Raw genomic sequence first — 23,551 nt, forward strand, 5'->3', positions numbered from 1 at the left:
CGAAGCTTGCTGACCAGGGCTTTGGTAATTATTGGTCTTTCGCTGCTGGACCTGAGACTGAGCTGTAGCTGAACCTTTGCTGGAATCCCCATCCCATTTCCGCTTGTTATCACTGAGAGTAGCGGAAGTAGTAGCACCGGTAGCACTGATACGTTTAGGCAGCCTGTTCTGTTCCATTGCCTGATCTGTGAGGCGATGAGCAAGACGCTGGATATCCTGGATGTTATTAAGGTTGGCTGATGTCACGTGGCTTTGAATTTCTGGTGCCAACCCTTTGAGATACAACTCAATACGTCTGATAGGAGGGTCCACCATAGTTGGACACAGAATGGCCAGCTCGTTTGACCTTTTAGTATATGCCTCAATTTCCGACACCGTCATTTTCAGATGAAAGAACTCCACCTCTAACTTGTGGATGTCGTCACGTGTGCAGTTTTCCCGTTTAATCAGCTCCTTGAAATCATTCCAAGGAGTGGCGTTAGCAGCTGCCAATCCTAAAAGTTGAACTTGCGCATTCCACCAAGTCAGCGCGATTCCTTCCAGTGTGCCAGTGGCGTACTTCACCCTGCGAGCCTCAGGGCATTCACACATCTCAAACACCGACTCGAGCTTTTCAAACCAATGGAGGAGTCCCACTGCTCCCTCCGTGCCACTGAACGTGCTTGGACGACAGTCCATGAAATTCTTGAAAGTGCAAACAGGTGGCTGAGCGTGTTGACCTGTTATGTATATAAGAACAGGACAAGGTTAAACACAAGAGTTGGTTTAGGAGTGTAGGATCTAAAGATCCTAGTGTGAGTTACGACTGCAGGGTATACCTCCTGCTTGTGCGGCTGCAAGTGCCGCTGCAACTTGTTCGTTAATGAGAGCCGTCAACTGGGCTTGTGTCAAGTTAATGCGTCCAGCCATGATCTTCATAGCAAAGGTAACATAAGTGAGAGAGCGTTCGCGAATAGTGCGATGACAGAAGAGAGTAAGCACACAAGTGTTCTCAAGCAATAACGAATAGTAGGCAAGGTAATCTAAGCATACCACGAGCAAAGTTCTATGTAATTCTAGCAAGTAGGTAAAGTAAACATGAATAGTAGTACCTATGATGTTGAGCCTTGCACGTGGAGCGAAGCGTCGTTGTGGATCGTTGAGCACTGTACTGGTTATAGTCTGGTTTTAATAAAAACGTTTTCCCCATATTAAAACCATGTTCTCTATAACCAATGGCTCTGATACCAATCTGTCACACCCCCAAAATCCACTCGCGGAGTATTACCGCTTGGAGGCGTGACATGACCAGGATCAAGCCACCAATCACATTGAACATGTAAGTAATAAGTAAAAGTAAATGTAATTCAACCAAACCAATATGAAAGGTGTTCAAAACATAAGTGCAATATCAATGTTTAGCGGAAGCATAAAAATAAACCCAACATAAGTATGAATATGTAATGTCAAAATGTTTAATCAAAGCATTCACGATCCTTGTCCACAACGACCACGCCTCCCAGTGCAAGCTCCATGTGTACCTAACGACCTGCAAGGCATGTAACAGAGAGTCAACAACTAGTTGAGCGAGTTCACAGTTGGTTGTTTAGTAATAGTGTTCATTTCGTAAAACGTTTGTTTGTTTAGTAACCTATGTATCATTTATAATTACATCGCGGCCCTCCAGGCATGTTTGCGAAGATTAGTGGGGGTTTCCCATGTATTGTAGACTAGTTTTATTTGTATCGCGGCCCTCCAGGCATGTGTGCGAAGTTTAGTATCAGTATCGCGGCCATTCCAGGCATGTGTGCGAAGTTCAGTATCAGTATCGCGACCATTACAGGCATGTGTGCGAAGAGTAGTATCAGTATCGCGGCCATTACAGGCATGTGTGCGAAGAGTAGTGGGGGCTTCCCCATGTATCACTAGTCTAGCAGTATCTATAAGTGACCTTTCCCAACCGAGGTCAGTAACTCATAATTCCCAATAACAACGTAAGTACAGATAATCATCCAATCCCATTACCTACCCCGGGAATCCCATGCCTTGGTAAGAGTGTGAACTCACCTTGGTTTGCTCGGTTTGTTATTGTGCTTCTAGTATTAATTAATGGTTAGGTCCGTTACACGCGACCTAAGGTACATTGCACATAAACTCAATGTAAGTGTTTACGTTCAAATAAGGTTTACAATTCCTTGGTGTCCAAACAACTGTGTTCCGTGTGATAATTGTTTACAGATTGACATGACATAGATTGCACATACATACAGTAACATACAGTAACACACATTGGCATGCAAGGTGTTCTTCATACAGGGTTTTGAACTTAGCATTATAAGTAAACTCGGATCCCTAGTGTTAACATTAAGCTCTAATACTTGTGGTTACAATAAACTCGGGCACTTATATTTACATGAAACTCGGACTACACGCACACACATCAAACTCAGACTAAGCATCCTCTCATAAACTCGGACTCCTCTCATGTCCATGTTACAAATTCGGTCCCCCATGCTAACCATAAAACTCGGACATCTAGTCCTTGGGTGAAACTCGGACCAAGAATTCAACTAAAATTCGGACCAACCAATCAATTAAAACTCGGACTAGTCAATCAACTAAAACTCGGACCACAATCAACTAAAAACTCGGACCATAAGTCCTTGTAAAAATTCGGACCATGCCTTATTCACAAAACTCGGACCCAAGGAGTCTTTATAAAATTCGGACTTGAGTTTCCTTTACAAAAAATTCGGACCATGTGTTACTTTAGTAAAACTCGGACTTGTGACTTCACAAAGCCCTGTCACTTAACTCCGAGTTATCAACATGCGTGATTTCCAAAACCAATTTACAGTTTTCAATGGAACAGTTACATTGCAGGTTACGATCAAAACCCTAATTTTCATACATTGGCAATGCTGTAATCTAATCAACAATCAAACACCTCTAACATATCATGCATCTTAATGTCAGGCAAGTGATTACACAACTATTCACAAACCATTTCACAATAATCAGGATGATCAATAACCACAGAACCATTGTTTGGAGAACTAGGGTTTGCATGAATCAAATAACCAAAGATTAACAACAAATAATCATTAAACATTTACCTTAGATTGATTCTAGATGGAGAGAGAGATCAAAAGTGATGATTGAGAGCTTGTGCCACCAAGAATGATGAAAAAGATGATTGCAGGAGATGATTGTAGAGGAAGATTGAAATGCGTATAATGATTTGTGAGAGAGGTTAGGGTTAGGGGTTATTAAGTTCCACTAATTTCCCTAAACACCCCTAAGTATTATCTATTACATAAAACACACACACCACATACAATTTACAGTTTCATCATCAAGTTCATGTATTTGTCAAATCATTCGTAAAGTAACACATAATTCCAACAATGCTAAATGATTGCATGACAAAATTAACTACGCTAGGTTAAGGCATTAACCTGAAGTTACGGGTTGTCACATTATCCCCAACTTGAAAGAAATTTCGTCCCGAAATTTAGCATGCGGTTACTGAGGAAGCTAGTTAAGTTGTATCGTTTACTGGTTTCCCTGGGGTGTCACATCATCCCCCCGTTGATTTGGAATTTCGTCCCGAAATTCTGTAGTAGCTTCAGCCTCAGCATTAGTTGCATTGTTCTGGAATAACTGGGGATATTTGAGTTCCATTTGGTCTTCTCGTTCCCAGGTAAACTCTGGGCCACGACGGGAGTTCCAACGAACTCGAACAAGAGGTATTCTAGTGTTCTTGAGGACCTTAACATCCCGGTCCGTGATTTCGACAGGTTCCTCGATGAAATGTAACTGCTCGTCGATAGTGAGTTCCTTCAAAGGAACTATGAGGGTCTCATCTGACAGACACTTCTTCAGATTCGACACGTGAAAGACGTTGTGAACTGCACCGAGTTCTGCTGGTAGGTACAGTCTGTAGGCCACCTTGCCTATTCTTTCAATGATTTTGAACGGTCCAACATACCGCGGATTGAGCTTGCCTCGTTTACCAAAACGAACCACACCCTTCCAGGGTGAGACTTTGAGTAGCACTCGATCCCCAACTTGGAACTCGAGCGGTTTTCTGCGTTTATCAGCGTAGCTTTTCTGACGGTCACGAGCCGCCGCCATGCGTTGTCGTATCTGTGCAATCCGTTCAGTAGCATCAACTACCATTTCTGGGCTTGTGATCTGACTATCACCGACCTCTGCCCAACAAAGAAGTGATCGGCATTTACGTCCGTACAATGCCTCGAATGGAGCGGCTTGAATGCTGGTGTGGTTGGGCTGTGCTCCCAATCATCCAGCTTCCTCTTTATACATCCGCATTTCTCGCACAGCCCAACGTTACTTTTGTGATTGGGCTGTGCTCCCAATCATCCAGCACAACTTCCTTAGGTATTTCATCGAGAATCTGCTAATAAAATTGCTTCTCACATGACGAAGACAATAACGGTGGTAGGCCCTTTGTTCCATCCAATCTTCGAGGTTTTCCATTGCATGAATGATTCCAGCATGACGGTCGGATATAACACATATTTTTCTGGTCTGGACGACATACTGTTTCAGATTTTGGAAAAACCAACACCAACTATGAACAGTCGCTTCATCAACAAGAGCATAAGCAATGGGCATTATGTAGTTGTTTGCGTTTTTGGTAACAACAATCAACAACTTTCCTCGGTATGGCCCTTTCAAATGTGTGCCATCAACTGAGATTACTGGTTGGCAAAGATGAAAGGCACTAATATAAGGCCCGAATGCCCAGAAAACATATTTGAATGTCGGATAATCTGGATTAGAATTAGGATGATGAAACCATGTGACAACGGTACCGGGGTTCTGAGACTGTAGCCGTAGAATGTACTTGGGAACCTCGGCAAAATTGCTATCCCAACTGCCATATATTTTCTCGATGGCCTTTCTTCTACCACGCCACGCCTTTGTACACGTAATGTCCACGGAAAGCGTTTGCTTGATGTGGACCCTAATATGTTTTACCTTGAATCCAATGTCGGCACAAATTTGTGCTAGGATGTGTGAACCAATATCTTTTGATCTCAGGCACCTGTTGTTGTTTCGCACTACCGTTGAGTAGCACGTGTGGGCTGGAGCCCAGTTGGTAATTTGCCACATATGTTGGTTCATTTTTTGGATACTGTGGCGCGCCAGTCACACAACGGAGCAGGACCCGGAAAAGGATTTTTGTAATGTTTGTTTCTCGTGTAGCATTTTACCTTGAACAACGCTGGTTTACTATCAATAACAAAAATTTCACGGCCACGACGAATGTTCCATTCACGAATTGCAAAGTCTGCCTCTTGTTTGGACTTGAAGAACATACCCAAACGGATTTTTTTTTGTTGCAGGATTCCATACGTCCATAGGTTCATCTTCATAATCCGGACACCTATAATCCCTTAGCTCCTCATCATCTTCAGGGTCGTCTTGGGGACCGGGAAGGAAGGCCCTAGAAACGCTATCCTGTTGGGGGTTGAGATTCAGATCTGGTAGATCGTTATCTGCAGCCTCGTCTCCGGAAGAACCTTCGAGTGAGGGGGGCTTCTTCACTCTCTTCACCGTCTTCAGAACTGCATTCTGCTGAGTCATCAGATCCATCATTGTTCTCGTTACCAGCCAAATACTGAGATGATGACAAAAGGTTATGTTGCTGAGAGGGCATAACATTTTGCTCTTGTGTAGTTTGCCCATCACCTTCGTCATAATCATCTTCGGATAAATGAAACTGAATGGTGTTCCGTTGTGAAATACCATGCAGAAGGTTTGTAAAACTCATTTGATGGACAGTAGGCAACGCCTCCCACTGAACATAGATCTCGGCTATGAAGTTACCCAGTGACTCCCGGGCTAAATAATCCATCATTTCAACGCCCTCGTCGTTGATAATTTTTGATGTCTGAGAGATGCCCCCAAACGTGAATCCTAACAACAACGACACAGTAACCGACTCTTTCTGGAGTTGAACATGATTACAGACTGAATCTAGCAACTCGTGATACGACATCTTGTGTCGCATAATGAATGAGGTAGTCAGCATGGATTTGTCATTCATAACCGCCCCGTTAACATATGAAAAAACACCACCCCAGTATAATCTAACAAGGTATGGGCAGAAAGAATCCATTAAACGAAATGGAATTGTTTGATAGAAGTTTAATTGTTCAGTTTTTGGTTTGTGTGGAACCACTTACCCAACTACTCTATTTATAGGCTTATTGTCACATGATATTTTAAAAATATGAAACAAAAGCTGCAAATCACTTCTTACTTTATAATCTAATAAATACCCACTTGTGTCGGATTGTTCAAACCACTTTTACTTTTTATTAAAAACCAAAAATTGAGGTTTAGGGGGTCTGGGGGGGGGGGTCTGAGGGTGGTACACCAATTAAGACATTTGTTCCAAAATTCACTAACAAACATTAAACACAACAACACAAATATTATTTAATTGAAAATACACAAGACAACAGCTAAGGTAGAATATGGAATCAAAAGGATGAATCAGAATCGCTATCGTAATTCTGATACTGCTCCCATGGATCATCACTAACCACTGCATCATCTGATAACGTGTTTGAGTCACGATCACTGTCGGATGGCTCAGTATGCCTACAGTAGTAGTGGTGTCCATCCCTGCATAGTGTTGTCAATAAGGCTGCCCCCCTTTCGACAACTGAGATGTACAGGCTGCTAGGGTTTTGCACAGAAGAGGGGTTTTGTGGTGCTGCCATGAAGGAAGTTTGATTTTGATTTTCCTCACTATGATGATCTGGACGGTAACGATGTTGGTCTAGCGTTGAAGGTCCGGGACGGGCACGCAGCTGTTCAGTGGAGGGGAGCACACTGTTAGGGTTTGCTTGTCGAGCAATATGGTTACGGTTGGGTTGGGGTACAACAGAGTTACGGTTGGGTTGTGGTACAATAGAGTTACGGTTGGGTTGTGGTTCAACATTTGTGTAACACCCCGTGCTTTCGAATGTCAAATTCAAAGTCAAAGTTTGACTTCTCTGACTCTATTTAGTCTACTTTCATATTTTGTATTATGTGGAGTAAGTGTTGTCTAATCAAGTGATCGAATGTTTAATCAATACGACTGTTTATCGACCTTAAATAGTAGGAAGTAACAATGCGATAAAGTTAATCAATCAATAATCAAGCTACTCGAATCACCAATCAAACTCGAAACTCGAATTATGCGAATTTGGTATTATATTGCTTGTATGTGTAACACCCGTTCTTATAAATTAAGGTTTAACGTATCATTTACGAAAAACAGTCATGTAATTAAGATTACATATGCATTGGAAATTACGGTTTTATTAAAACTTTTTACAATTTAAAAAGTATAGAACATATCATGTGTACGTTCGTCGTTTAACATAATAACGATACATAGTGCGGAAGCTTATTTTGTAATCGTGTTTGGTTCTTGCTCGACGCTTGATCTTCATCCGTGCACTCTTGGCATTCACCTATGATCAAAACCAACTTAAAAGTTAGTTTTGATAGTCAAATATTAAGTTCAAACAAGTACAGGGGTTAAAAATGACAAAATTTAAAAATTTTCGGAGTTAGGGGGCGTCGCGTGACGCCAAGGGGCGTCGCATGCCGCTAGGCCCCCTTTTTCACGGTCTGATGCTTAATCAGTTGCTGTACATTCCTAGCTCAAACCGATTTCACGGAAACGGTCATAACTTCTTCGTTATTGATCCGTTTCACCCGATTCTTTTTCCTACGCGTCCGTAATTTAATTCTCCATCTTATGGAGTTAAAATCCAACATCCAACATAAATAAATTTTGAGACTTTCAGTCTTCGACTCGTTACCTTTTTATCAAATTTTACCCGTTTATGCATTTTATCAAACAAACATATTTGTTTGATTCCTACATCACCTACACTTCTTCAAATAAATGTTATATACCATATTAGGTTCTAATCACAGGTTTATTACACAATTTAAACCATTTTCGCTCGTATGCTTATTTTGACCCGTTAAGGGTATTTACGCACTTTAAAGCTTGAAATCGCTTTTATTCATTTCTAGCATCTTATTCCTACATTTCTTATCAAGTAATCTTCAACTACAACTCTTTGTGTGTTGGATTACAATGTGTTTATCTATATGTTCCGAGTTTTGCCCTTCGGATTGTTATTTTACGGCAAGACTCAAATAGAGCTACTTGACTAACATATTACATCTTTCAACTTCTATACTTATTCTAAGTATCTATCTAATCATGAAATTTGTTTCCAAACAACTCTTAAGGGTTGTTTGTTCAATTTAGCCTACAAGGGCGTTTTGGTCGATTTTGGTCCTTTTATGACGAAGGACTCTCTCTCAAATTATTTGACCAAAATAACACTTTTAACTACAACATAATTATGCGTACCTGGCCCGGATCAACAAGTAGACCCGATTTATACCTTGTTTTCATTATCACACCATCAATGGTGACGCAATTATCCGATTGGCTAATCGGTCCTGTTAACACAAGGCTTGATAACCACATTAGTCGCTATTGTCAAATGGTGTTATCACCACCATTCGACCCGTTTGGACTATATGCCCAACGTTATCTATTTAATCAAAAACATCGTTTTTGATTTCCAATTCATACATCCATCCCATCCCGGATTTTATTATCATACCCCTTTTCTTTTAAACTCTTTTCCTACAAATTCAACCCATTTCGGCTTACGCCATGGGTATTCTTTTAACTTCGATTTACATTAGTCAACACTTGACAAATTTCCATTTTATCCTTTCTATCATTATTAGATTACACTACAAGGTAATCTTAAGGGAATTCATAATTTCTTAAAATCATTACATGATTTATTTACCGTTTTGCCCTTTTTGCCATAAACCAAGGTTTTTATCATCTTTATATGTTCCGACTCGTATCGATCGCGTCGGAAACTCATATTTTCTATATTATCGTTATCGCATTTATATCGTATAGAAATAACAAGTATTCTACAAAATTTCGTAAGCTTCACTTACCTTGCATCCCGAATACGCTTTTCCTTTCCTTCGTGATTCGTTTGACCCGCTCCCTCATCAAGCTTCCACCTAGCTTGTTACGCGTCAAACTATCATCATCATTTTCAAGGTGGTTAGATTAGTCATTCAAGATCATGACCTTCACACCTTATGAATCTTTTACCACTATTCTTAATGAACCTTATCATAGGTCGGTTTGACCCCCCCCTTTTTTTTAAAGTCAAACCACCAATTTACAAATATGAACGCACTAACAAGTTCACATGACTCGATTTAGGCATATTATCAACCATTTAGTGAGCGTCATCTTTTGAGATGCTACTTCTACTAACATGCTATCTAATTCATACCTCAAGTAACCATAAATCAACATGTAATTTTAGTCATTGTATGCATATATACACTTTGACCATCATAACCATGGGTTTAACTCTTGTGTCAAAACCCACTTCTAATCACTTATGAACTCTTAACAAAATCTCTAATTTGTTCAAATAGTTCATTCATATGAATTAATATGATGTTTATACACATCAATTTCATCGAATCAACAAAACCCATTTAACTTATCAATGGATCATCATGAATTTCATAGATTATCCAATAATCCAACATGTTATTGACTAGGGTTTACTCCTAGACATCATATTACTTCAAGATTCATCCATGTATGACATAATCAAGCTCAATTTCAGTTTCTTACAAATAACCTAGAATTTAAGATGGATCAAAACATCACAATTTTACATACCTTGTGATCCTTTCAACTAGGTGTTCATGAATTTATGCTTGAAATTCGATTTGGAGCTGATTTGACCCCTTAATTTGATCAAGTTTGACATGCACAAGGGTTTGGTGGGGAGCCTGTGTTGCCCCCTGTGTTCTTGTTCGACCAGACATCTCTATTGAGGTGTTTGGTTTTGTTTTTTAATTAAAACTAGTAATATAAGTTTCAATTTTAACAACATTGGCCCCTCTAATTTGGTTAGTTAATTAAGTAGGGCACAACCTACTTATTTCTAACAATATTCCCCACTTATTAACTAGGTTAAAATATTCCTAATTTAATTAGTGGGTTTTGGGAATCTATGACTAAGTTTAGTTTAAGTCCCGTTAACTCGGGCCTTCTATAAACTTTATTTCCCAAACGCATTCTTTTCTCTTTTTATTAAATATTAGATTTACTTATATAAATCCTAATATTTTCTGGCTCAATTTTTACCACTAACGGTTCTTTACCCGTCTTTTAGTATTAACATGGTTTGATTACCAAACCCGTTTTGGGGTGTTACAGTATGTGTGCCTTATGTGTTGCCTGTGCGTGCTTACTTTATGTTTTGTGTGGTAATCAATCGAAACTCGAATCAAAACTCGAAACTAAACAGAAATCGAATATGGAATGTAGATGCTTGTATGTAGATATAGTAGTTGGGACTAAAAGTAATTTGATTAGGAACTCAATCGTATTCGTATCGTCTTCAATGGAAATCGAAATATCAGAAATCGTCGCACCGAACGCTCGAAATAGGCTGTGGATCAATCAGGCTCCTAGTCGATCGAACAGCCCAGCCGATCGGACAAGCTGTCCGATCGAGCAGGCTGTCTGATCGGGATGCCTGGCCGATCGGCCAGCCCTTTCCTCTTTGGGAAGCCTATAAATAGGCCTGTCATTATCATTCTTTCCACTTTTGGAAACTCTCTGACCGGCCAGCTCGTGCTCCCCTTCTTTTCTCAGATTTCTCTCAATCCCGGTAAGATTTCGCCCTAAAACTTGTACGTTTTTTATCAATACATGCTCCTACACTTTTCTATCTTTCAAAACTTGAATTCTAACCGTGAAATCAAGATCTAAGTATTCAAGGATGATGTCTTCATGGTGTTCTTCAAGAACTCCATGTTTTGGCCTCATTCCACCAAGAATCACTTGGATCTAACTGATTTCCACATAAACCAACTAAGATCTATCACAGATCTAAACATTTGCATGATGTGAAGGATTGAAAGATGATTTTCAACTTTCTTTCAACTCTTTTACACTCAATGCCTTCAAAACGGTAGAAACGGAACTTGAGCCAACTCACTAATCTTTCTAATGGTTGTGTGGGTCAAGATTCGGATTCTATCCACGAGGTTCACCGATTTCGGGTTAAACGTTAAACCACCGTTCCGAACCGTTCACCGGCCGGACTTGGGTGATTCCTGTCCGAGCAGGAGGGACAAGTAAGAACGAAGGTTCCATTGTTCAATTCGTTGTCAAAATACCTTGAAATAACATCAAACAACCAGAGCAGCCAAGTGTTAGACGAACAGGCCGACCAGGTCAGGATGCTGACCGATCGAACAGGCTGTTCGAACGAACAGCCCAACCGATCGGACATGTCAGCCAATCGACCAGGCCAGGCGATCGGCTAACAAGTGGTCCCACACTTTGACAATTTCATGAAGTATAGTATTGAACGAGGTGATGTTCGATCGAACAAGCTATTTGATAACATTACTCATCGGATCATGAGATACTATGCTTCAACCCTTAATCGATTTTACAACTCGTTCGTAGTATGGAATGCCACCCGATCGAAAATGCTAATCGATCAGGTGACAACCAGCTGAGGACCCACTGCTGAAGTTCCTAACCGATCGGTTGAGCCAGCCGATCGAACGACCCGTTCGATCGATCGACCTGAAAGGTAAGAACACTTCAATGTTCTCAGATACTACAACGAAAACTTCAAAAGGTCAAACCATCATACACAAACACATCCTAATCAAAGGAAGAAACAATCCACTCGAACAGTCCAACCGATCGAGCCTACCGGCCGATCGAACAGACTGTCTGAACGGACTGTCTAACCGAACGAATAACCCGTTCGATCGAACCTACTGTTCGATCGACCAGGCTGTTCGACCCATCCTCACTTATTTCCATTTTACACGTTGCTCATCGTTATGCTATCAAACTATTCAGGCTAACCCTACTCTCAAGCGCTCCCTTCAATCCATCAATCAATCGTTGTGAGTATACTCGAACCCTTTTTGCGTTAGCACTTTTGGGTGTTACATACGTTACTTATCAAAATCACAATCGATCACACTACTCAATACTTTATGTGATAACCGTTCTGCATGTATTACGTGACTACATGAATGCTTGTTGTTATGTTTACACGTGGAATGTTGTCTACCTGCCTTAACAACGTAGTACTATAGTTTGGACTCAGCACCCGTTCACACGGGGGTTGTTAAGGACAATTACTTGCATGGATTACGGTGGTAATCATGTATTGCGCACTGTCCCGAACAGTCAACCCGCAGTCATTGGTATCGATAGATCCATGTCGATAATTAACATGCTTCGTTTTCCTCTGTGTACGTGCTGGTTATGCGTAAACTATTTCGAACTCTATATGCTATTATCAAACTTGTATGCTCACCTTTACATTATATGTATTGACTTTATTTTAACGTATGTGACAGGTGTTTAAGATGCATTCTTGCTAGGGAAGCGAGGCTAGAATAAAGCGTCTAGAGCCCCCAACAAATAGTTGTCTGTCTTGGTAAAGAAAGGGGTCTTTAGAAGCAAACAAACAATATTTATGTTTTATTTTAATCTGAGTTGTCGGAACGGAATTACTTGACTAGTTGTTATCTGTAATAATTTACTGTATTATTTGGGATACGGTATGGGACGTATCATTTAACTAAATAGTATTAATAGTTGTTGTGGAAACTTCTGGAAAATCTGTTTCGCTCAGTGCCATGCCCCGATGATTCCGCCATCGGTTGGGGTGTGACAATTTGCAGGGTTTGGCTCCCTTTCATGTATATGCAAATGAAAATGAATGTGGAATTCGTTATCACCATCTGCCATCCGAATGACTTATGAGGTGAGGTGAAGATGTGAAGACATATTGGTATGAGAGGTGGTATTTATAGAAAAGAGAAGTCTAGGGGTAATTATTAGAATACTAGTAAACATAATCTACTGATACAATAAACGAGAATAACCTTCCACTAAAAACAATCCCCACGAGGACATAAAGTGCTAATACAACAAACGATAAAAAACATTCAACTAAACACCAATACAACAAACATCCTGCAAGAAACCAAGCAACCCTATTTCCAATGGCAGTCACCTCTAGATGATAATTCTGAGTCTGACTCTTCTCCAGAATATGGGTTGTGCCCATGGTTGCAAAAGCCGCTAGGCGCTCCCTAGTCAGTCGAGCGGGGAGTTGAGAGTACTCGGTATACGCGGAGAGTGCTTAGCCGAGTTTGACCGCGTTTGATCGATTCCGAGTAATTAGTCGGAGTTAGAGAAAGTCGCCTCGGCAGCCTACCTTGTAGCGACTACTGGGGGAGTACTCGGCCTTGGAAACCTTGTTTTACAACCATGGTTGTGCCAAACACAGGACCAATCTTCTTCTTCTTCTTCCTCATAGTTCCAAGCATCCTTCAGGACTCCTGGGTCGTGATCCTCCTCTGGGTTAGGGTTGAAATCAAACACTTGGTTGTCATAAATCCAAACTTTTTTTTTTCAACGGGGATTTCTTCAACCTGTTTCTTTTTGCCAAGAACATCCATCTGTTTCGCCAGTTGATGATTCACAACAGGACCGGAAGACGAACCTCCTTCCTTGACAGCTTCTGATTTTTCCGATTTCTTTCCTACCTCCAAATCAGGAAGCTTTGGGGGTAATTCCCATTCCAAACAAGCTTTTATGTCTTCTTCACTCATGCAGTTGTTTTGGAAGTGGGAGAGGGAGGTAACCATTTCTTACCATTCCACTTATCCATTACTAAGAATTGGTATTGCAAAGAAGAGTGATGAGGACCAATGGAGGGCTGCTTTGCAAGGGATTATATAGAGAAAAAATTAGGGTTATAAATGTAATTTTAGGTTAATTTATTAAAATACTTTTTATTTTATTAAAATACTTTTTATTAAAATACTTTGACAAGTTGAGTTACCCAAGCTACAACCGAGCCTAGGCAGCCTATATTTAGACTGCTTAGCTTACGGACCGTAAAGGGTCCGGCTTACGGTCCGTAAGGAGGTCCCAAAACTTGCTATAAATAGCCGACATTGGCACTTAACTGTTGAACTTAGAACGACGTGAATAGCTTCTGTAGACGTCGAATTATAGCTGTTATACCACAATTAAACACACACGATCACGAGGTGTTGCCGCAATCAGGGTAATAACTCGATCGCTATTACGATTCAACGTCCGATCGATTATAACTATCCAACAATTGTCCGAGTGCTGCTCAAATTGAGCTTGTACTTTATTATTCATTGTGATTTCGACTTGAAGGTTTGAGTGCTGTTCGAATTCGGACTATGCTCTGTCATTCGTTGTGAATCCATTGAATTGTTAAGTATTGCACTTAATAATAGTTGTGAGGGTTTAATCTCGTGAATTGACGTAACTGCTGAATTAGTTACTAATCCCGTTTGTGTGTGCATTGTTATTTAAATTAGGTTAAAGGCTAATCAGTAAAGCTTATACTCTGCTCGTAAATCTGCAATGTGAGTCATTCCTCTTTTATAAACTCTTTTCTCACAGTTTGTGAGTCATTCTCTTTTTATCAACTGTTTTACAAAACTCCAAATTATTTTCAAAGTTATAATTACAGGGATTAAGTCTATGTAATCACCAAATTACAGCCGGTATGTGGGGTTTTGTATACATTACTTATTTCCCGTCACACTTGGACAAACGGGTGGCCAAGGGGTGATCTGACCACAGTCACAGACACCATTGGACAAATGGGCTAGCCAATGGATGGTCGAGTGACAAATACTGTGGGTAGTTGGTTTGATATCAGAAACATTGTAATTCCCCATAATACTGTAGATTATAACAAATGTGTCGTTTTCAGTAAACTGAATGATTCACTCAGTATTTCCCTGCTGACAAAACCTTTTTCAAACATGTTTCAGGTGATCTGGTATGAGCAAAGAAAAGTGCCATGGAGCACTCCCAGCTTAGAAAAGTGGCTCAGTGTAAATAAATAAATGAACATGTTTTGAAAATAAAGATTTCCCTGAGGAGTCACAATATTGTAAATTTTGGGAATTTATTCCTAAATTATGAAACGAGCAGTTTAAGTTATTAAAGAGATCCTGTTTTAAAAAGACTTCCGTTGTCGCCTAAATTAAATACCACGGGATTCCTGTCCCGCGGCTCCTGAAACGGGTCAAACCGGGTCGGGGGCCGTGACAGGAAAAGGTGGTATCAGAGCCACTGTTTTAAGCTTACTGATTAAGCTCACTATGTTAATTAGGAAAGTTTTATTTGTCATTCTGTGAATATATGCTTATTAACTGATTAATTGTTAAAATTACAGTATGGGTAAACAAAAGATTTCTGCTATCTATCGCAAATTAGATAGTACACCTAAAGAACAGAGAACCTCTTCCTCCAAAACTCCCACCAATTTAGAAGAGGGAATCTTTGTCCGTAAGGCAAATTATGAAAACCCACTTACACCGGAGAAAAGGAATTCAATCCTTAGAAAAGGTCAAGAAAAAGAAACCCGAACCAAGAGAGTGAGGTTTAACCCAGAAATTCAGGAAATTAATAATAATCCACCAGGGGAAATAACTTAGATGAAAAATGGGCAAATCTGTATCTGCTCGCCACTGTAGCAGAAAATGCAAATTTTTAAGCTTTAAAACCTAGAAATATTTACTTCCCAGTAAATAAATAAATAGATCTGAGTGTGTTCTGTTTGCTGTATGTTGTACAAATTGGTATGCAATAAAAATGTTTATTTGTTAAGCTTTGTTTCAAAGTTTTAACTTAGCATTTTGTGCATTTTGCATATATGCCGTACAGCATGAATGAGATGTCGGAAGCATTTCAGAATCTTAACCTCTATCCTGTGCCGATTGAAGTCTCCCACAACTTCACTGGTTACATTGCTGACATAGAGGAACCTCTGGAATTCCAAGCTCCACCGCTGGAAAAAGCCAAACCTAAAAAGAAGAGAAGATATGTAGGGTGGCGAAAAGTGCGTAGAAGGAAACCTAGGAGACTCCCTAAAATAGAAAATCCTGTGAGTGTGAGCAAGGGAAAAAAATTGAAACCGGAGAAAGTTCCAAGCCAGCAGAACTAGGGATAGACCTAAAGAAAAAGGGAATAGAAATCGGAGAAAGCTCTAAACAGTCTGAGGAAATCACATTCCAGGACGAAATAGACCGCCTACTGGATAATTGTGATGTTCTAGAGCCTATCAACGATAATCTTTTCTCTTATCCTGCTACAGCCCAATTCCCAATAAACCTAGGACCAGCTATTCCAGACCCACTAGTTCACACCCGACCATTAGGCCAAATGGAGGAATGGTGGACCAATGACTGGCAATTCCAAAATATAATTAATAGTCCCTATAGTTTTCTCCCACAGTTTGATCCAGAACCTATCCCTAATCCGCCAATGAGCTATGAAAATTTAGCTGAGCTACGTCAGTTTGGTGAAGAACTGATAGGCACCGGGAATAGGATCAGGGAAATGGGGGAGCAGATTTCTTGGAAGTACGACGAGAGGGAGCGTCGTTACTGAAACTGCCAGCAAACCAAAAAATAGGAAAGGGTTGGAAAAGTTTGTTTGTATTATAACTAAAATAGTAAAACTGATTCTGTAAAATGGGCAATAAAACACTGTAAGATAAAAAGTGTGTATTGAAGCAGGTATAATATATGAAACAAAACAGAAGTCGAGGCATCGACAATTTTGACTATGTTTGCATGTTATGCTGATCTATGTGTTTTCTGTGTATGTATCTGTGATTTTGATATTAATAATTAGACACTAATAAATTCTAATTAGCAGATGGAAAACGCTAATAGTGAACCAGTTAATGAAGTAAATCAGTCTGAGCAAAATCAGGAAGATCAATATATAACTAGACAAGATATTGAACACTTTATTGCTCAAGGGATAGCCAATGCTATTCCAAAAATTGTGGCTGTTGTTCAGAAACCTGCCGAACCACAATTAATTCCTAGTAAACGTATTCCGGAAGATAATGGCAGTAACAGCATAAACGAAGGCGGCAATCATGACGATCATGATCCGCAACAGGCCCCACTCCCTAAAAGAATGAAAGCTGCAACGCCTGGTTGCACTTACAAAGAATTTCTTGCCTGTAAACCCACAGAATTTGCAGGTAATGAAGGGGCAACTGCAACACTGCGTTGGTTAGAGAAAACCGAGGCAGTAATTGCAATAAGTAAATGTGCTGAAGAAGATCAAGTGATGTATGCATCAAACTTGTTCAAAGAAGGGGCGTTAGAATGGTGGAACACGGTGCTACAAGCAAAAGGAAGAAGGGTGGCCTATGCAATGAATTGAGAAGAATTTAAGCGTCTTGTCGAAAGAAAATTCTGTCCGGAATACGAGAAGGAACAAATGGCAAACAAGTTCCTGAGTCATCGTATGTTAGGTGTAGACTGTCGAGGATATACTTCGACATTCTTCAAATATGCGAGAGTGGTACCTTCCCTGGCTTCGCCAGAACCGGTACTTATTTCCCATTATATTTGGGGATTAATTGGAGAAATCCGTAACATCGTTAAAGCTGCGAGACCACGCACGATTGACGATGCTGTGGAATTAGCTAATACCTTAACCGATGAATTAGTCCGCACCAGAGAAGAAGATCGCAAGAAGGAATTGGCTCAGAAGATTACCCAAGGACTTCGCGTGGGTAATAATAGCAATAAATTCAAGAAAAGAGGAACCGGGCAATACTCGTCACCTCCTTTCTGCAGAAATTGCAAAAAGAAACACTATGGACAGTGCAATATATTTTGCAACTTCTGCAAGGCGAAAGGACATCGGGAGGGAGACTGCAGAAGGAAAACAAAAGTTTGTTATAACTGCAGAGAAACAGGGCATTTCCAGTCTGAATGTCCTAAGTTAGCTAAACCAGCAGACAGTAGAGCTAAAACGACTGAAGGAACTACTAAGAAAAATGCGCGAGCATTCCAGCTGACCACTCAAGAAGCCGAACTCATTCCAGACGTGATAGCGGGTACGTTCTTAGTGCATAACGTCTATGCAAAAGTATTATTTGATTCTGGTGCAAACCAAAGTTTCATTAATACTGCCTTCTGTCAAGCTCTTAACTTACCTCTAAATACCATTAGGCAGATCTTTTCTGTTGAAACGGCAGATGGAAATTCTGTCAACATAGACAAGGTTTTGAAAGAAGTAAAAATAGAATTGTTAGGTCATAAGTTTTCTGCAAACCTGTTACCTATGAATTTAGCCGGATTCGATGTGGTATTAGGAATGGATTGGTTAATAGCCAACCATGCCCGAATCCTGTGTGATAAGAATTCCGTAGAAATCCGTACTCCCACAGGAGAAGTAATTCTAATTATAGGAGATAGACCTCGGAAGCCACTGAAATTCATTTCAGTAATGAAATTGGCTAGTTATTCAAGGAAACAAGAAATGGTGTATATGATTTCTGTAATCATTAACACTAAAAGTAAGGAACTCCAGGACATCCCTATAGTTTTAGAATATCCAGATGTTTTTCCTGAAGAATTACCTGGTTTACCACCTGATAGGGAAGTAGAGTTTAGAATTCATTTAATTCCAGGTACTGCACCAATAGCTAAGACACCATATCGATTAGCACCCACTGAAATGCTAGAATTGAAAAAGCAATTAGATGAATTACTAAGCAAAGGATTCATACAACCTAGTTCATCCCCTTGGGGTGCACCAGTTTTGTTTGTAAAGAAGAAAGATGGATCAATGAGAATGTGTATCGATTATAGGGAATTGAATAAGGTTACAATTAAGAACCGATACCCATTACCTAGGATTGGTGATCTTTTTGATCAATTGCAAGGAGCTAGGTATTTCTCTAAGATAGATTTAAGATCTGGATATCACCAGTTGAAAGTACAAGAGGAGGACATACCTAAAACTGCTTTTAGAACTAGGTATGGTCATTATGAGTTTACAGTCATGCCCTTTGGATTAACAAATGCTCCAGCTGCATTTATGGACATGATGAATAGGATCTGTAAACCATACTTGGATAAATTTGTGATCGTTTTCATTGACGATATACTCATTTATTCCAAAAGTCAGGAGGAACATTGTGAGCACTTGCATACACTCTTAACTTTGTTAAGAAAGGAAAAGCTTTATGCCAAATTCTCAAAGTGCGAATTCTGGCTACAAGAAGTGCAATTTTTAGGTCATATGGTGAATCACGAAGGAATTCACGTAGATCCTGCTAAAATAGAAGCAATCACGAATTGGAAAGCTCCACGAACGGCTATGGAAGTCAGAAGTTTTCTAGGCTTAGCTGGGTATTATAGACGATTTATTAAAGATTTCTCTAGGATAGCTGTACCTTTAACTAAGCTAACCTGTAAAGCCGTTAAGTTTGAATGGGGATCTAGACAAGAAGAAGCTTTTAGGATTCTAAAGCACAAATTGACAAATGCTCCAATTTTAGCTTTACCCGAAGGAATTGAGGATTTTGAAGTATATTGTGATGCTTCAAAATTAGGATATGGAGGTGTGTTGATGCAACGCAAAAAGGTAATTGCGTATGCCTCTAGGCAATTGAAAAAGCACGAAGAAAATTATACAACTCATGATCTAGAGTTGGGAGCCATAATTTTTGCCCTTAAGATTTGGAGACATTATCTGTATGGAAGTAAGTTTACTATCTATACGGACCATAAGAGTTTAAGATATATATGTGGGCAAAAAGAGTTAAATATGAGGCAAAGAAGGTGGATGGAAATCCTAAGTGATTACGACTGTGATATTCAATATCACGAAGGGAAAGCGAACGTAGTAGCAGACGCTTTAAGTCGTAAATATCATGAAAAGCAAAAGCGAGTCCGTGCTCTTAGGTTAAATCTACAATTAGATTTAATGGAACAAATAAAGAAAATTCATGAAACGGCAATCAAGGACGATGCCGAAGGAATGAAAGGTTACCCAAAAGAATTAGAACAAGGAAAAGATGGAATTTGGAGATTCCACAAGAAACGAATTTGGGTACCTAAGCAAGGAGAATTAAGAAATAAAATTTTAGAAGAATCTCATAAATCTAGGTATACTGTACATCCAGGAAATAATAAGATGTACCAGGATTTAAGAAATAATTTTTGGTGGATAGGAATGAAAAAGGATATAGCCAAATACGTATCTAAGTGTTTAACCTGTTCACAAGTTAAAGCCGAACATCAGAAACCCTCAGGACTACTACAACAGTTAGAAATGCCTGTATGGAAATGGGAACTCATAACAATGGATTTTGTTACTAAGTTACCCAGAACCAGAAAAGGTAATGATGCTATTTGGGTAATTGTGGATCGATTAACCAAATCAGCTCATTTTCTACCAATGAAGGAAACCTTTATCATGGAAAGGTTAGCCAAGTTGTATGTAGATGAAGTAGTATCCTTACATGGAGTCCCACTCTCCATTGTATCAGATAGAGATAGTCGTTTTACTTCCCGTTTCTGGACAAGTTTCCAAGAAGCAATGGGAACTCGACTTAAATTGAGTACCGCATATCATCCTCAAACAGACGGACAAAGTGAAAGGACGATACAAACCCTGGAAGACATGCTCCGAGCATGTGTAATTGACTTTGGTGGTAATTGGGATAGCCATTTACCATTGATTGAATTCTCTTATAACAATAGTTATCATTCGAGCATCGAAGCTGCTCCATTCGAAGCACTGTATGGACGCAAGTGCAGAACTCCCGTTTGTTGGGCAGAGATAGGAGAAAGTCAATTATCGGGTCCAGAGATTGTGCAAGAAACTACTGACAAGATATCGCAAATCAAGGAAAGACTGAAGACTGCTAGAGATCGTCAGAAGAGCTATGCAGACAATCGCCGTAAGCCATTAGAATTCCAAGTCGGAGACAAAGTACTATTAAAAGTATCTCCTTGGAAAGGAGTAGTACGATTCGGTAAGAAAGGAAAACTGAGTCCTAGATATGTTGGACCATTCCCAGTGATCCAACGAATAGGACCGGTAGCTTATCGTTTACAACTACCAGAAGAATTAGCTGGAGTACATGATGTGTTTCATGTATCCAATCTCAAGAAATGTCTATCAGACGAATCCCTGGTAGTACCTCTTCAAGATGTAGAGGTAAATGAAAAACTGAAATTCGTATAGAAACCACTACAAATAGAAGATCGGAAGATTAAGTTTCTCAAACATAAACGACTGGTGTTGGTCAAAATCAAATGGGAATCCAAGAGAGGACCAGAATATACTTGGGAACTGGAATCAGAGATGAAGCAAAAGTATCCTCATCTATTTCAGTAAATCTCGAGGACGAGATTTTTCTCAAGGACGAGATTTTTCTCAAGGTGGGGAGGATGTAACAACTGCCACTAAAATCAATAATTAGGATGATAATTAGTCAATAAGAAAACCCTAATTGAGACACCCAATTAATTCTGCACTAGCCCTAAAATTTTCAGAACAATCGGAATCAGGATCAGGGCCCCTAAAACTCGAGGGGGGCAAACCCTAGTTGATAATTATCCTAATTAAAACGTTGCTTTGTTCTAATTGGTTGACAAGTTGAGTCACCCAAGCTACAACCGAGCCTAGGCAGCCTATATTTAGACTGCTTAGCTTACGGACCGTAAAGGGTCCGGCTTACGGTCCGTAAGGAGGTCCCAAAACTTGCTATAAATAGCCGACATTGGCACTTAACTATTGAACTTAGAACGACGTGAATAGCTTCTGTAGACGTCGAATTATAGCTGTTATACCACAATTAAACACACACGATCACGAGGTGCTGCCGCAATCAGGGTAATAACTCGATCGCTATTACGATTCAACGTCCGATCGATTATAACTATCCAACAATTGTCCGGGTGCTGCTCAAATTGAGCTTGTACTTTATTATTCATTGTGATTTCGACTTGAATGTTTGAGTGCTGTTCGAATTCGGACTATGCTCTGTCATTCGTTGTGAATCCATTGAATTGTTAAGTATTGCACTTAATAATAGTTGTGAGGGTTTAATCTCGTGAATTGACGTAACTGCTGAATTAGTTACTAATCCCGTTTGTGTGTGCATTGTTATTTAAATTAGGTTAAAAGGCTAATCAGTAAAGCTTATACTCTGCTCGTAAATCTGCAATGTGAGTCATTCCTCTTTTATAAACTCTTTTCTCACAGTTTGTGAGTCATTCTCTTTTTATCAACTGTTTTACAAAACTCCAAATTATTTTCAAAGTTATAATTACAGGGATTAAGTCTATGTAATCACCAAATTACAGCCGGTATGTGGGGTTTTGTATACATTACTTATTTCCCGTCACACTTGGACAAACGGGTGGCCAAGGGGTGATCTGACCACAGTCACAGACACCATTGGACAAATGGGCTAGCCAATGGATGGTCGAGTGACAAATACTGTGGGTAGTTGGTTTGATATCAGAAACATTGTAATTCCCCTTAATACTGTAGATTATAACAAATGTGTCGTTTTCAGTAAACTGAATGATTCACTCAGTATTTCCCTGCTGACAAAACCTTTTTCAAACATGTTTCAGGTGATCTGGTATGAGCAAAGAAAAGTGCCGTGGAGCACTCCCAGCTTAGAAAAGTGGCTCAATGTAAATAAATAAATGAACATGTTTTGAAAATAAAGATTTCCCTGAGGAATCACAATATTGTAAATTTTGGGAATTTATTCCTAAATTATGAAACGAGCAGCTTAAGTTATTAAATATATCCTGTTTTAAAAAGACTTCCGCTGTCGCCTAAATTAAATACCACGGGATTCCTGTCCCACGGCTCCTGAAACGGGTCAAACCGGGTCGGGGGTCGTGACAGTTTCCATGGACGATTCTGCCACCGCAATTCCTGGACCTTCTGGGTGACAATCCGAACCACCGTGCGTTACCTTTTGCGATTGGATTAAAGGAACATTATCCTCCGTTTTGGGACATCAATACGGTAACACTTACATAAAATCCATTTTTATAAGAAAATATCCTTAAATTTTTAGTTTTTGTCTCAGGTGTATATTCCACTATGTGTTGACATGCGAGACTGGTTCATGGTTCGTGTTGATATGCGTACACTTCACCTTACATTGTACTTCACTGGAGCATGTGGTTCAAGCAGTTCTGATGGGTCCACCTTGATTCAAGTTAAGGTGTACCCAATCCTTCTAAAATTTGAATCACTATTCAAAATGTTTTTCGACCAAATTTCGTACTGGGGACAATCTGGACGGCCATACGTGGAGAAGACATTGGTGACACATACTGAAGTTTGCCAGCATGACAAGGAAAACCCAGGTGCTAATTCTGGGGTGTTAGTTTGTATGCTATTGAGTAAACTAGTTAATAACGACCAGCTCCGGATTGATGGTGATCTTGAAGAATGTTACACGAAATATAGACTAGAGATGGCGAAAGAGTTCTATGCAGCACGGTTTTCACCGGCTAACGTGTAATACAACAAAAACTATTTGTAATCATCCTTTATATTATG

General features: G+C 39.8%; 1 protein-coding gene across 1 annotated transcript; it reads right to left on the reverse strand.

Moving 5' to 3' along the window:
* Nucleotides 1–4,332: 4,332 nt before the first annotated feature.
* On the reverse strand, nt 4,333–5,133 carry LOC110886574. The gene has a single exon (XM_022134392.1). It carries the CDS (start codon nt 5,131–5,133, stop codon nt 4,333–4,335), a length of 801 nt encoding a protein of 266 aa, XP_021990084.1.
* Between the last annotated feature and the right edge of the window lie 18,418 nt (nt 5,134–23,551).

This window comes from Helianthus annuus, chromosome 2 (genome assembly GCF_002127325.2).
Source record: "Helianthus annuus cultivar XRQ/B chromosome 2, HanXRQr2.0-SUNRISE, whole genome shotgun sequence".
Taxonomy (NCBI): Eukaryota; Viridiplantae; Streptophyta; class Magnoliopsida; order Asterales; family Asteraceae; genus Helianthus; species Helianthus annuus.

Bases quoted from the DNA above. Each gene is read 5' to 3' on its own strand.
- LOC110886574 (XM_022134392.1), bottom strand. From the start codon at position 5,133: ATGAACCAACATATGTGGCAAATTACCAACTGGGCTCCAGCCCACACG.